We start from the raw sequence: 15000 nt of genomic DNA, 5'->3' as shown, positions 1-15000 counted from the left end.
TTGGCCCGTGCAAATGTTACCATTCGCTAGGATATGAGAGCCACCTAGCTACTTACAAGGGATATATGCTTTAAAGTCAGCCATAGTAAGCCGCATCCGGTGGTCTCTAAATTCGATATAAATTAATTTCCCTATGAAATTTCCACGCCAATATATATATATATATGTAGAGAGAGAGAGAGAAAAAGAGTAGGAAGATCAATCGAGTCTCTATTTCTTTCTCTTTCCTTCTCTATAGATTCTCCATTTAATAATGAATATTTCAATCGTGATTCGAAACAATCAATATGCCTAATTAATATCTTTCTTTTTATATATTATTATATATATTTTTATATATATATATATATATATATATATATATATATATATATATATATATATATGTATGTACCGTCCCTTTATAGAGTAGTCACATTCCTATGTATTTCTTATTAAAAATTATTTTGTTCGTTTTATTTTTTTTTTTTTTTTACGATAATCATTACGTATATCGTTTAATAGGATTAACGATTTAAACGTAAAATATCATTTTGAAATAAATTCGATCGTAAATTTGATCGTTAGTGATAATCATTTTTATTGTTACTTTCCTTCGAATATTTGTTTCCTTCTGATTTCTTTTTCTTTTTCTTTTTTCTTTTTTTTTTTTTCGAATCCCTTAGAATCGCAAAAATCGTAGGATAGTTTTTATTCGTAAGTGTGGACGGATAAAGGATAAGGAAAATAAATTTCCGTAGTTCTTTACTATTCTTGCATTTACATCTTACGTTCCATCTTTTTCTATCGATCCTCGAAGGGAAAGCACGCAAAGTTTCCCTATGGCGTAACGGACGTGTATATGTATTCATGCATTCACGTATGTACGTACGTATATATATATATATATATATATATGTGTGTGTGTGTATGTGTGCATGTAAAGTAGTCAAGAGTATACTCACACTTGTGGACTTGTTTCAAAGTTTCAAAGTTATATTTTTCTCTACGTTCTCATTTTCAAAAGAAAGTTTCAAATAACGATTCCCAGCTTTCAGTGATCCTTATGGTTCTTTCGCATCCATACGGTTTACTTGCACATATTTTTTTCAAGACGCTTTGAAAGATCGATCGATCAATCGAAATAATAATAATAATAATAATAATAATAATAAAAAGAAAAAGAAAAGTAAAAATTTGCCGATCGTCGTTAATTTCTCTAAACCGTGTATCTTCCCCCGCCCCCTCCGCCCCCACTCTTATCCCTCCCCCATCCCCTTTTATCTATACAACAACAATTTTCTATGTGTCGAGCGATTATATATATATCAATTTTGTACAGTTCGTTCGAATAGAGAAGATAGTTTATGTGATAGAAATGAAAATGTCTGCCAGGTAGAGAACGCAAGCTCGTTAGGACGGACGCGTAACGAGCGTATCTCCATCGAGCTGACATCCTTGATAGAATTCCGGGCATTAATTTCCTGAACGCGCATCACTTTGTATATGTACCTTCTATGGATATGTCTCTATGTGTATCCCAAGTGTCCGTGTTTGTATATGCGTATGCGCGCGAGGGCGCGCGCGCGCGTACGTGTGCATGTACAACATCGTTAAGATAGAAGTTTACTTCGAGTTTCTAGGAAATAATAATCGATGGACATAGATTGTGTACGTTCAATGAAAGTTTGTTTGTTAACGAATTTCTTCTTACTAACACTTAATAATAACTTTGTTTCCTCATGACCTTATTCTCGTTTTATTCGTGACGAAATGGAAAATAATTATATCCGTGTTAAGAATTAAAATGATTATTAAAATAATTTGTTAAATAAAAAAAAAAATATATGTATATATATATATATATGTATATATATGTATGTATGTATATGTATATATTATGTAGCAAAAAAAGAAAACGAAAAGTACAGAATTTGTTTCTTTTTTTTTTTTTTTTGCGGCGGATGGATTGATAAAAAATAAGACCGTAGGGACTAAGTTTACTCTTTTTCTTTCTTCTTTTTTCTTTTTTTTTCTTTTTTTTTTTCTTTTTTTTTTCAAGATCTACATCGTAAAGAGAGAGAGAGAAAGAGAGAGAGAAAGAGAAAAGGATCGTAGCAAAGAACATTTATCGTTTGGCCCAGCACCCTTCGAAAGTGCCCAACCGCCCTCGATCACATAGGGTTCGACTTTGATTTCGACGCTCTTTCCTTTCTATCGTTTTCTTTCAGTTCACCCATCTTATCCTCATCCCCTTTTCTCTCCTCCCTCCCTCTCTCCCTCAATCCCCTCTACAGAAAGATCATTTTTCTCTCTATCTCCCCTTGAAAAGCTCGATTCTTTAAACCACGATTCGGGTTAAAGCGTTAAACCCGTTCTAGTTTTCCGTCAGATTTCGAAATAATTAACTGTCAGTCGAACGACAAAGAAAAACTCCGTGAAATTCACGGACAAAGAAGAAAAGAGTGATAGGGGCGGGGTTGGGGATGAGGAAGAAAAAGGAGGAAGGAAGAGAGAAAATTAAAAAACAAATGGTCAAAGTTGAAAAAAGAGAACGTGAGAGAGAGAGAGAGAGAGAAAGAGAGAGAGAGAGAGAGAGGGAGAGAGAGAGAGGGAGAGAGAGGGACAGAGAGGAGTTTTCATAATTTGTGAAATAATTTGTATATTTTACATATATACCTATATATCTAGGTTTTATATACATACATATATATATATATATAAAACATTTGGAATAATTGAAACGTGGTTCGTCGGGAAATAAAATAAATGGTTTTACGCGATCATAGATATAACTATATATGTATTTATGTATACATATATATATATATATATATATATGCATACATTTATATATACGTATATATAATAAATATATATACATATATTATATACATTAACCTGTTGTTAATATTCATTTTATTAATATCCTTTTATATTAATTTTTGTCATTTCAGTTACCAGTGGGCGGGGGTGGTGCTGTGCTGGTGCTCAGCGAGCTTGAAAGCATGGCGGCCAGGCAACAGCGGGAAATCGCTCAGCAGAGGCGCCTCCTAGAGCAAAAGGAGGCCCGTCTAGCCGTGCTTCGAGGCGCACAGGTAAGCAACCGTAAGTTAAACGAAGAGAAAGAAAGTCGAGAGAGAGAGAGAGAGAGAGAGAGAGAGAGAGAGAGAGAAATGACAGATTTTGCAATGTAAGGTAAGAGAAACGAGGATAGCTAGATGAAAGAGAAATCGGTGTTTTCTTCTCGTCAACAGTTCTCATCCTTCTCTTGACTTTCTTCTTCTTCTTCCTCTTCTTCTTCTTCTCCTTCCTTATCTTCTTCTTCTTCTTCCTCTTGTCAGGAAATCGTCCTGGAAATTTGTCGAACAGAAGTACGCTGTGCTTCGGTATTCTCGAAGATCGGCGCGTCGAAGCGTCTCCTTTCGTGTCCTTCCGTTTGTCAACGAGTTCGTTTCCGATAACGAGATGTGCCAATCGGTCACGAGTTACCCTCTTCAACCCCTTTCCCAGACACCCCTTCTCTCCTTCTATCTTCTTCTATCTCTCAATTTTTCATTTTATTTCTCTATCTTTACCTATTCCTCCAAGAGAGGAAAAGAGAAAGAGAGAGAGAGAGAGAAAGAGAGAGAGAGAGAGAGCATTGCTATCTTTTCTTCTCTCTCTTTCTCTCTCTTCTCTTTTTTCTTTCTTTCTTCCTTTTTCTTTTTTCCTTTTCATTTCATTCCGTTTCATTTCATTTCGTTTCATTTCTTTTCGTTTCGTTTCGTTTCATTTCTTCGACGTCTACCAGAGTCTGCCGGAAGACCGGATTCGAAACGCATTTAACGTTTAATCCATCATATTACGGACAAATGACACAAGAATAGAATCGAACGCGAAGGTAAAAAAAAAAAAAAAAAAAGAAAAAAGGAAAAGAAAAGAAAAAAAAACAGAGAGGACAAGAGATGAGGAAAGCGAGAGAAGAACAACAGCAATGAGCTGCCCTCGTCCCTTCGTCCCTTGTTACTCATCGTCGTGTCGACGTTATCGTCGTCGTCGTCGTCGTCGTCGTCCTCGTCCTCGTCATTGTCATTGTCATCGTATCCGTTGAAACTGCCAACTCTGATCGAATTTTCTGCGGGTAAATTGAAATTCGTGGTCGTTCGAATCGATCGGTTTAGGTAGAGATAGGTAGATATGTATCTATTATACCTAGATAGGTAGAACACAGATAGGTAGGTAGATAGGTATATATATATAATATATATATATATATATATATATGTATGTATGTATATTTCGAGCGTGACGCGTCAATTTTTCGCAATAACCGTGTTTTCATGGTATAAGTCCTTTATTCCCAAACGTAAAAAAAAAATCGATGACTACTATTCTTTGTCTCCTCGATGATCGAAGGGTGGAGGAGGGGATGGAGAGATGAGATTGAAGATGGAATTGAGGATAGGATAGGGTGGGATGGGGAGTGGGTGGCAGTGGGAGTGGGGAAAGAAAAAAGATGAGAAGAAGGATGAACGGAGTTCCGAGGGTTCTTCGAATTTCGAGCTGTGTTCGCGAGCTGACAAAAGAATTTTCAAGTTATCGAGAGAGAGAGAGAGAGATAGGTCGATTGGTTACTATCGGGTGACGAGAGAAAGTGAGAGAGAGAGAGAGAGAGAGAGAGGGGGGGATAGATAATACTTTAGATGCATGCGTGCGTATAATGAGAGGTATCATGTATCTCCATCCTGGCAATGAAGAAGGAAAAGGCAAGCTCTTACGAGATTCTCCTCGTCCTCCTCGGTAGCTACTTAACCCTCATGACGAGTAATAGTGGTGGTAATAATAGTACTAGTAATAGTACTAGTATAGTAGTAGTAGTAGTAGTAGTAGTGGCTCGTGTGAAGCGCGAATAACGGACCAAGTGTCTCTTCACGTTCGATATTAACCCGATTAACCGACGGCAATAGAGTCTATGACGTGTAATCGGATCTATGTCGTATGCTTTCTCACTCTCTCTCTCTCTCTCTCTCCCTCCCTCCCTCTCTCTCCCTCCCTCCTTCCTCTCTACCTTCCTTTTTGCCCTTCCTGGCACTTCTTACGTATTACGGGTTTCTTCAAGTATGTATCAGCTCTCTCTCTCTCTCTCTCCTCTCTCTATCTGTCTGTCTGTCTGTCTGTCTCTCTGTCTCTCTGTCTTCTTTTCGGAAAATTATTATTTTTTTTTTTCCTATTAATATCATTTGTCTATTTCATAAAATGTCTCATCTATATTCATGATAGGACGTTATAATATATATATAATATATATATATATATATATATATATATATATATATATATATATATAGGTATATGATGATAGCGTGATAGGAAGTTAAATCGAGGAAAGCACGCAATGGTTCGTTCTTTCACATACATACATACACACACACACACAGACACATACGCGCGCACACAAGACGTAGACACATACTTGCGCGGACGAGGAATGCGGAGGAATTTTCAAAATGGAAAGCGATCTCGCATAGTTACCTACATATCACTTGGAACATATTGATCTTCCTATATGGCTATGGTACCACGCGAGATCCTTCATTTCTACGGCGAATTCTATACTGAAAAGGTCACACGTTCTAGTCGTCTCTCTCTCTCTCTCTCTCTCTCTTTTACTCTCACTCTATCTCTAGACATATACCCTCTAATATATCGAGAACACGATGGTCCTAATCCGCCGTACAGAATCCCCTTTCCTATCTCAGAATCGAATTGGACTCTCGATAACCGAAGACATCGGGTTTTATCCATCATTTCGCGGTTTTATTTCTTTTCTTACGGGTGCAAGGAAAAAAGGAAAGATAGGATAAAGGAAAGGGAAAGAAAGAAGAAAAGAAAGAGAAAAATATGATAGAAAGATACAGTAACGGTAGTAAGTAAATACGAAGTATTTAATATGTATGTATGTATGCATGTATATATACGTACGATCTGTCCTAAAGTCATAGAACATCTATTCTAACGATCAATAGGAATTAGTGGACGAATAGAAAAATATGTCGATCCGATTTCTGATTCGTGTTAGCCTAAGCCCCTTAGGCTTTTGAACTTTTCATACTCATTTTTCCCCATATACCACGATATTTCCTTCGATATTCAATTTTCTCAGAGTATAAAAGCTCGTAAGTTTTTCTTTTTTTTTTTTTTTTTTTTTTTTTTTTTTTTTTTTTTTTATTTTTTTACTTTATTTTCAAACAATCTTATCGTCGATCGAACGATCCATTCGTATTCTTTAGAATATATTTATCCTACTAACGTCATGGTTTTTTTTTTTTTTTTTTTTTTTAATTTTATTTCTTCATATGTTTTTATCCGACGACAAATTTTTTCCAATACTTCGATACGGACGAACATCGCTTATTGTTAAGGACAAAGGTTGAATTTATATAATTCTCTTTCTTTATCGTTAAAAATCGTCGAGATAAGAGTATATAAATGTACGAAAGTTGAAAGAGATTGAAGAAACTGGTGATAGGATTAAATAAGTTAGATGGGAAAGGAAGTTTTACGAAATAACGCGAAGCTTTTAAAATCATTCGCAAAAGAATGTTTAACGCTTAAATTAAATGTGCACCCTCTCTCTCTCTCTCTCTCTCTCTCTCTCGTTATTTTTCCCTATTTCTTAGTCTCTTCCTCGTTCTTTTTCCCTTATCCGTGAGGTTTTTTCGACCTAGATTTTATGAAAGATAAGATCTTGTTCTCTTTTTCCAATGAAGAGACAAACAACAACAAAAAAAAGAAAAGAAAAGAAATAAGAAAGAAAATATTAAAAGAAACAGACAAACAATTCTTCTTTTTCTAACGTGAATTTATTTTCCCATACATCTCTCTTTCTCTCTCTCTCTCTCTCTCTCTCTCTCTCTCTCTCTAACTCTCTATCTCTCTATCTATCTCCTTTTCTTTCTTCCTTTGTTTTAAACCGAGTTTATCAAGAATGTCTTTCTATACGTGACCGTAAATAAAATCGAGAAAAGAAGGGAATCCTCCGTAGATCGTCGTAATTCGATCACACCTCGAGAATAAATACATTTCTTCTTGTAAAAGACTTCTCGAGGAGAATCGTACTTCAGTGACCGTGGTGCATGGTGGTCTCTCCTTTTGGTGTTACAGGAGCCAGCACAGCAGGACAAACTCGCTAGATTGAGACACAGACTGGACCAGCAACAGAGCAAACTGAATCGTCTGCGGTTACTCAGATCTCAGACCGACCAGTCGCGAGCCAACAACGCAACGCTGAGTAAGTTGATTGCATTTGCTTTTCCTATACCAAACCTACACCCGTACCTTCTCTATCACCCATTTACCTAACCTACCCCGCTTCCCTTTTCCTCCCCGCCCCCCTCCAACTCCTCACTCCCTACTCCCTCTTCATTGCCCTCACTCGACCTATCTCTCGATCCCTGTATTCGCATTCACGAGATTCGTCGACCAATACACAACTTGAATTTACACACTACGTATAGAGAGTATAATATATATATATATATATATATATATATATATATATGTTTGTATGTATGTATGTATGTATGCATATGTACATATATAGATAGATATACGTGGTGTACGTATTCACCTTCCTCGTCACGTCGTATATATATGTGTTATATTGTACTGTATTGTGTTGTGTTGTGTTGTCTTGTGTTGCGTTGCGTTGCGTTGTGTATCGCGCATGTCTCTCCTCCTGCACTTCGGTCATCGTTACGTCGGGGAGCATCCTCGGTTTCGATTGGAATTCATAAGCTATGCCGGTGGTACGCGGCACCGTGCGTATCTCGTTAATTAGCGATTATATTGTTCGGATCGTTATATCTACGGCACACGAGCTCTATTCGCACGCTAGTTTACTCCAGTTATTTCCCTTTGCCATCGGGGTATATCATATATATATATATATATATATATATATATATATATATATATTGTAATACAATGTTATTGGATATTCATAGAGATTGGTGGTTTTGTAACTACGAAATTATTTTCATATTTTTCAAATTATCCGTTAAAAAAATTATACTCATTTATTATTTTACATACAATATAATCATGTACGAGATTGATACAATAATGTATAAAAATTGGAGAACGAAAGTAATAAAAATTTTTCTTTCGTTTTATTTCTTTCTCTCTCTCCACTTTTTTTCTTTTTTTCCTTTTCTTTCTTTTTTTTTTTTTTTTTTTTTTCTTTTTGTTATTATTATTTCTTTAATCTTTTCAAGAGCATGTCCCATAAATCAAGATCTTTAAATGGCTTTTTGTATGTGCCGAAAAGTGTCTCCATCTTTAACTTGTGTCGTTTGACGCACGTAGTCACCATGCCGAGAAACGCGATTAGATAATTTCCGTTTTTAGATGACCTAGGAAAATGGAGCAATTCTTAGGAATAGTTCAGCAAGAACTTGTTCCGCTCTTATATCCATATATCTATATGTCTATATATATATATATATATATATATATATATATACACGCACATACACGCACACATATATATATATATAATAAATTAATAATAATGCATTATTACGATTTTATATCTATAGATATATTTATAATTGAAAATTTTGCCAGGTGATTAGAAAATTTCTTAATATGCTGATTTTAACAAATACAATAATATAGAATAATAAAAATGACTTCTTTTTTTTTTCTTTTTTTCTTTTTTTTTTTTTTGGAACGTTCAACAATGATATTAAAGGACAAAGAAAGAGAGATGCTGGTCGACGTTGGTTTTTCCTTGGGTTTTCACGAAACATCGAGAAACGAATGGACAGAACGTGGAAAATAAACGACGAAGCTAGACGCTCGACGTTTCCATCCCCCTTTCTTCCTATTTTCTCTTGCTTTCTACTCTCTCTCTCTCTCTCTCTCACTCTCTCTCTCTCTCTCTCTCTCTCTCTCTTTCTTGTTCCCCCTTCTTCCTGGTAGCATATCGCGAACTTTCTGCTTCTCTTCCGACATCCTCGCGTACTGCCACTTGGCCCGCATTCAGAACGCGCCGTTAGCCGTAATAGTGCCCTATTCATTCTTGATTCTATCGGGAAGCGTACGAGAGAAGAGAAAACATAAGAAAAATAGATATATATATATATATATATATATATATATATATATATAATACATATGTGTGTGTATATGTATGTATATATAAAATAAATGGGGTAAGTGTCAGTAGATATTAATATTTCAAATATATCTTCTTGCACGTTTATTTTTTTATTTGTAAATTTATATAAAATCCTTATTTCCAATTATCTCATTCTAATAAAATCAATGAACCGACAAATTTATATATATATATATATATATATATATATATATATATATATATATATATAGTAAACAAAAAAAAATGGGGTAAGTCAATAACCATTAAACGTATCGTATATATTTTCTCGTACGTTTATTTTTTTTTATCCATAAAATTTATATCAAATTTTTGTTTTGAATCATCTCTTCTCTAAAGTCAGTGAATCAACAAATTTCATAGCTAACAATGGTTATCGATTCCACACTTCGTATATATATATACATAGAGAGAGAGAGAGAGAGAGAGAGAGAGAGAGAGTGTGAGGATAAGCACACGTTTTTCCAGCTCATGTCTATATATCTATTACACACACACATATATATATATAATATAACACACACACCCATACGTATATATATATCCATCAATTCGCTTTCGGAAAACAAAGGCACTTTTTCACGAAACGCAACGTTCGGAAGAGGTCCCTTTCTTTCCTACCACATTGGCAAAGTTTCGAGTGTGGAACTTGTTGAACTTCGTTTAAGGTAGGACACGGAAGACGATATTGTCAGAGAGGAAGAGAGAGAAAGAGAGAAGAGAAAAGAAGAGAAATAGATAGAGGGAGAGAGAGAGAGAGAGAGAGAGAGAGAGGGAAGAATAAAAGGATCGGCTTTCGAAACTCGTCTTCGAAGGCCGGGAGACAAAAGAGGGGCTTCGAGGGTGAGATACTTCGAGAATGAAAGGCGAATAGACTTTCGCTCTTCTTCTTCTTCTTCTTTTTTGCTTCTTCTTCTTCTCCTTCTCTTTCTTTTACCTTTTTTTTTTTATTTATTCCTTTCCGTTTATCTCGCTTTTCATACTGAATTTCATTGTGTTTTCATCCCCCGTATAAATGAGAATTTGAAAAAAAGAAAAAAAAAAAAAAACAAAAAGAAAAAAGGAAAGAAAAATGAGAAACAAAAAATGAAAAGAAAAAAATAATATACGCATTTCTATACTTACATAAGCTTTCTCGTTGATACGTCATCGTCCTTGATTCCCTATTGCAAAAAAATATTGTATGTTAAAAGGTATATGTAGGTATATGTATTATTTACTCTATCTTCTTCTCTATCGAAGATTTTATTCCGAGACAAAGTGCAGTGCTTGCAGTCTTTCTTTCTTTCTCTCTCTCTCTCTCTCTCTTTCAAACACACTATGTCTCTCTTCCCGTTTTACTATCCGGTCTCTCTTTAAACTGCTTCGAATTGCGAATTTCTCCATGGTGGTTACGTTAAATCAATTGTCGATCGTGTCCAATCACGTAGCATTAATTTCTTCTTAGAGTTCCTTTTATCGAAAGTTTCAAGTTAGCAAGTCACGTTACTTTCATTCAATCGAACTAACATTAAACGATGAAAACTTTAACATTCATGATTTTTACTTGTCTTTAAAAATTTTATTAACTTCTTCTCCCCCCCCCTCCTCTCTCTCTCTCTCTCTCTCTCTCTCTCTCTCTCTCTCTGTTTTTCTCTGTCTCACGTTAATTCTTACTCCCGTTCGATCGAACATATTAAACGCATTAAACGCATTAAATGGTAATAGGTTGTTTAAGTTCATGAATTTGATTCATCTTGAATAACTTTGTTGATTTATCCCCTCCCCCCCCCTCTCTCTCTCTCTCTCTCTCTTTCTGTCTCACTGTCTATTTTCAATTTTTATTATGGCATCACTACTACTACTACTACTACTACTACTACTACTATTACTATCTTATACCTAGTCACGGATGATCCCCTTACAAGCCGCATCTGTTTCTCTTCTCACGAGACCTGCGACAATGCACCTTCGAAAATACGAATTCACGGATAAATTCTAACGCATTATCCAAGTGATCCTTCAAACGAGCGACATATATATATATTATATATATATATATATATACATACGTACATACATAGATACACTCGAGTTCTTCGCGATAGCATAGTTCCAACCTTTCGTGTAACGGAAACGATCTAGAATGTTGAAACGAAAGGCTATAAAAATTCTTATTCTTTCCGATCGAAAAAGATTTTTACCTCTTTCCCTTTTTTCCTCTTTTCTTTAAACTTTTCAAGGGAATTTTCGATAGTACTCGGATAAGATTTTTCCCCGAGAACGAACTCTATTTCTCATCATTTTAGTTCCTAACACGTTTTACTTTTCACGAAAAGAAAATCAAATCGATTTTTGCGAGTATTCGGAGATTTTGCCTTTTTTGAATCTTTTAGATTTCGTCTTTGCTTTTTCGTCTACTGCTATTGAGAAGAGTGCCCGGATCCGAACTATCCGGTATTATTACTATGTCAAGTTTCTACCGTTCAAAGGGATTTTTATCTGCATGCATACCTGCATAAGTAAGAACGGCAGTACCCGAATCTCAAATTCAAGTAGAAATACAATAGAGAAAAGTAAAAAACTTTAAAATATTATCCTAAGAGGAAATTAACGAAGAAATGAAATTTCAAATAGAATTGAAAGGACCTTTGCGAAATTAACTAATTAACTCTATCGTTAACTTTGACGAGAACCAAGTTGAGTCGGTTTTTAACACAGAGCCGCGCTTTTCTCCTTTATTATCCACCACCACTAAGTACCCCCTCCTTCCTTCCCTCTTCATCCCATCCATCCTTCATAGAACTCATACAGAACTCTTATACGCTTGTATAAATGCGTACGTAGATGCATACATTTATATAGTACGTGTGCTGAGTAATCGTTTAAAAAATTTCATCCCATAATTAATGCTTTTACTCGACGGGAAGAAGAAAGTTGAACGTTTTCAGTCGAATAAACGATGGAAAAAAAAACTTTTAGATGAACTTCTCTAGTTCTCTAACTTATCATTAGATATTATTATAACGCTCTTATACTTAATTAGGAACTAATCAAATCGAGTTAATTCGTCGAAAGCGGTGACCCTTGACCCGTCACTCTCTTACCACCCTCTATTTGTATATTCATTACGAATCCGGCCTTGATAAAAATCGATCGGATTCTTTCTACAAAGAGAAAGAGAGACGGAAAAAGAGGAAAAGTTCTCTCGCTCGCTTGCTCGTTCGTTCGCTCGTTCGTTCATTCGCTTGACCCTATATAGATTATATCGTTTATAGGTTGTACTTTCGTTTAGCGTGACTTTGCGAAAGCGTGTCAAAGGTCGAGACCGAATTTCTTCTTCTTCTTCTTCATTTCTCTATATTTTCAAAAGAGTTTAATAAACACGGATTACTTTGTGCGCGATTTAAAAGCATTTTTTTTCTTTCTTTATTTCTTTCTTTCTTTCTTCCTTTCTTTTATCTACGATGGATATATAAAAATAAAAAAGGATAGATATATAAAAATTAAATAGAAATTAATGGGAAAGTGTTCTCTCGAATGTGCTTGCTTGCAATTAAGCCAATACATTTAAAAGAAATTAACGATAAGACAGTTAGTAATAAAAAAAACAAAAAAAAGAAAAATAACAGAGAGAGAGAGAATATGGTAATTACACGCAACGATATCTATGCCAACGACGTAACACCGGATTCATTTTATGAGGAATCATAAAACGGCCGAGTACTTTGACATTTCGCAAAAGATATCATCGTGAAATGGCCAATCGATAAACCCTTTTTCCAGTTGTTGTAAAACGTAATCCATCGACGACGTTTATAACGTGAACGGTGGCGCCGCAAAGTTGGATGAAAATCCCGTCCACCAAAAGAAAAAAGAAAAGAGATCCACCTCGTTTTCGTTTGTACCCTTTGGTCTTTATTTTTCTCTCTCTCTCTCTCTCTCTCTCTCTCTCTCTCTCTCTCTTTTTTATTCATCTTCAAGCCCATCCTTCGATATATCGTTTATGTTATTCCACTTGATTTTTCCGGATAAAATAACGGAGTAAAATTCATACATACACACACACACATACATACACACACACACACACACATATATATACACACAAGTTAGAATCGTAACGAGCATGGAATCCACGCTGGCATTCTCCCTGAAACTAACGGAAAAGGATCGATGCATTTTTTGCTCATAAGAAAGCTAACAGAGAACGATACTTCACTCGACTTTATACTTGTCTCTTTGAGAGTTCCCCTTTGATATCCCATCCCTTGACGCGACATTTTATTTTCCAGAGGATTATTCAAACGAGTCCACTCTTTTTAAATGCTTCGTCGATATTAAATTCAATCTCTTTTCTTCCTTTTTCTCTTTCTTTTTTTTTTTTCTTCTTCTTCTCCTTTTTCTTCTTTTTACTTCCTTTCTGTTATTTCTCTCTTTTCTCTTTTTTCTTTTTTCTTTTTTTTTTTTTTTTTTTATTCTTTTTTCTTTTCATTTTCTTTTTATTCGTTTTGCTTTTCCTTTCTTCTTTTTCATTCTTTTTTTTTCTTTTTTGCTTTTGTTTTTCTTTTTCTCTTTCAATAAAAACACCGATCAGATGGATGGTGGAGATAGTTTACTTTTTTTTTTCCTTTTTTTTCTTTGTTTTCAATATGACCGAAAAAAATTGTACTTTTATTGTATTTTCGCAAATGTGAATTCGAAATGGATTATGTAAATAAAAAAAAAAAAAAAAAAAAATAATCTCCCCTCTCTCTATCTATCTATATATCTATCTATTTATCTATCTATCTGTCTATCTATCTATCTCTATCTCTCTACCCTTTGTCTCATATCAATAACACGGATAAATTTATGCAACTTTCGTTCATATTTATTTTTACATAAATGCATCTGCAATAAAGTCATAAAATTAGTTACCCAATCCTGTACACACACACACACACACACGCTCGCGCGCGTGCGAGCATGCGTGGAATGTACATGCACATCCACAAACATATATATACATATATTTACACGCTAAATTGTCAACGTATACAGTCACAAGGAAAAAAGTATTCTATCCAATCGAACCGCGTAAGGTCGGGGAGAGGTGAGGGAGAGGAGTGAGAGGGCAGAGTGAGAGGGTTGGAATTTTTGTTAATCGTTACAGTCGACAATGATAACGCTCTCTGAAATAGGACTTCGGGTGAATAACTAGCGCATACCTATCGATTCCATTTACATAACATTTAATTTGTAACTCGAATCGATTCCTCTTTTTCTCTCTATTTCTCTCTCTCTCTCTCTCTCTCTCTCTCTCTCTCCTTCTAGTTCTCATTCGTGTGTACGCAAATATATTCGGAATACGTTATCAAGGGCCTTTGTTTAATTCAAGCGTATAAGTATATCGATTGTATTTACAAACAAAGTAACACGCACGATTTTTATCAAAGAAATAATAAATGAACGGTGGTTGAATAAACATCGTTTTTTGATGAAAGTTATCGAAGTCTCGGCCACGGGAAACCTTCGTAAATGGCCCTATCGTTGATGACACTCTCGCAAATTGAGTTGGGAATACGATTCGCGTTACCTCCTCGTACCAGGAACTTTACCTAGTTTATACATATTTTCTCGATTTAATTAAAAATACATCCGCGCGCGCACTTATATCTCTCTACTTTTCGTATTTTCTCTATCTCTTTCTCCCTCTCACTGTTTTTATTTTTTCATTCTCTGAAAAACAAATTGCGTGACAAGGAAAATCAGACTAATTGTATAACGAGAGAAAAAGAGAAAGAGAGAGAAACATATATATATATATATATATATATATATATATATATATATCCACCCTTGAAAATTTGACTAATGAGGATTGCCCGTAGAAA

The 15000-nt window shown here is 35.1% G+C and overlaps 1 protein-coding gene across 4 annotated transcripts in view; it reads left to right on the top strand.

Moving 5' to 3' along the window:
- LOC124948012 (putative mediator of RNA polymerase II transcription subunit 26) overlaps nt 1-15000 on the top strand; it is a 102419-nt gene that overhangs the window by 73489 nt on the left and 13930 nt on the right. For all 4 annotated transcript variants that reach the window (XM_047491022.1, XM_047491020.1, XM_047491018.1 and 1 more), the window contains 2 exons: nt 2937-3077; nt 7126-7252. In XM_047491022.1, coding sequence (XP_047346978.1) covers nt 2937-3077; nt 7126-7252 — 268 coding nt within the window. The remainder of the gene's footprint in view (nt 1-2936; nt 3078-7125; nt 7253-15000) is intronic.

This window comes from Vespa velutina, chromosome 3, assembly GCF_912470025.1.
Source record: "Vespa velutina chromosome 3, iVesVel2.1, whole genome shotgun sequence".
NCBI classification, from domain to species: domain Eukaryota; kingdom Metazoa; phylum Arthropoda; class Insecta; order Hymenoptera; family Vespidae; genus Vespa; species Vespa velutina.
Note: the sequence above shows the minus strand (reverse complement) of the source record. Positions and strands in the feature narration are given on the sequence as shown.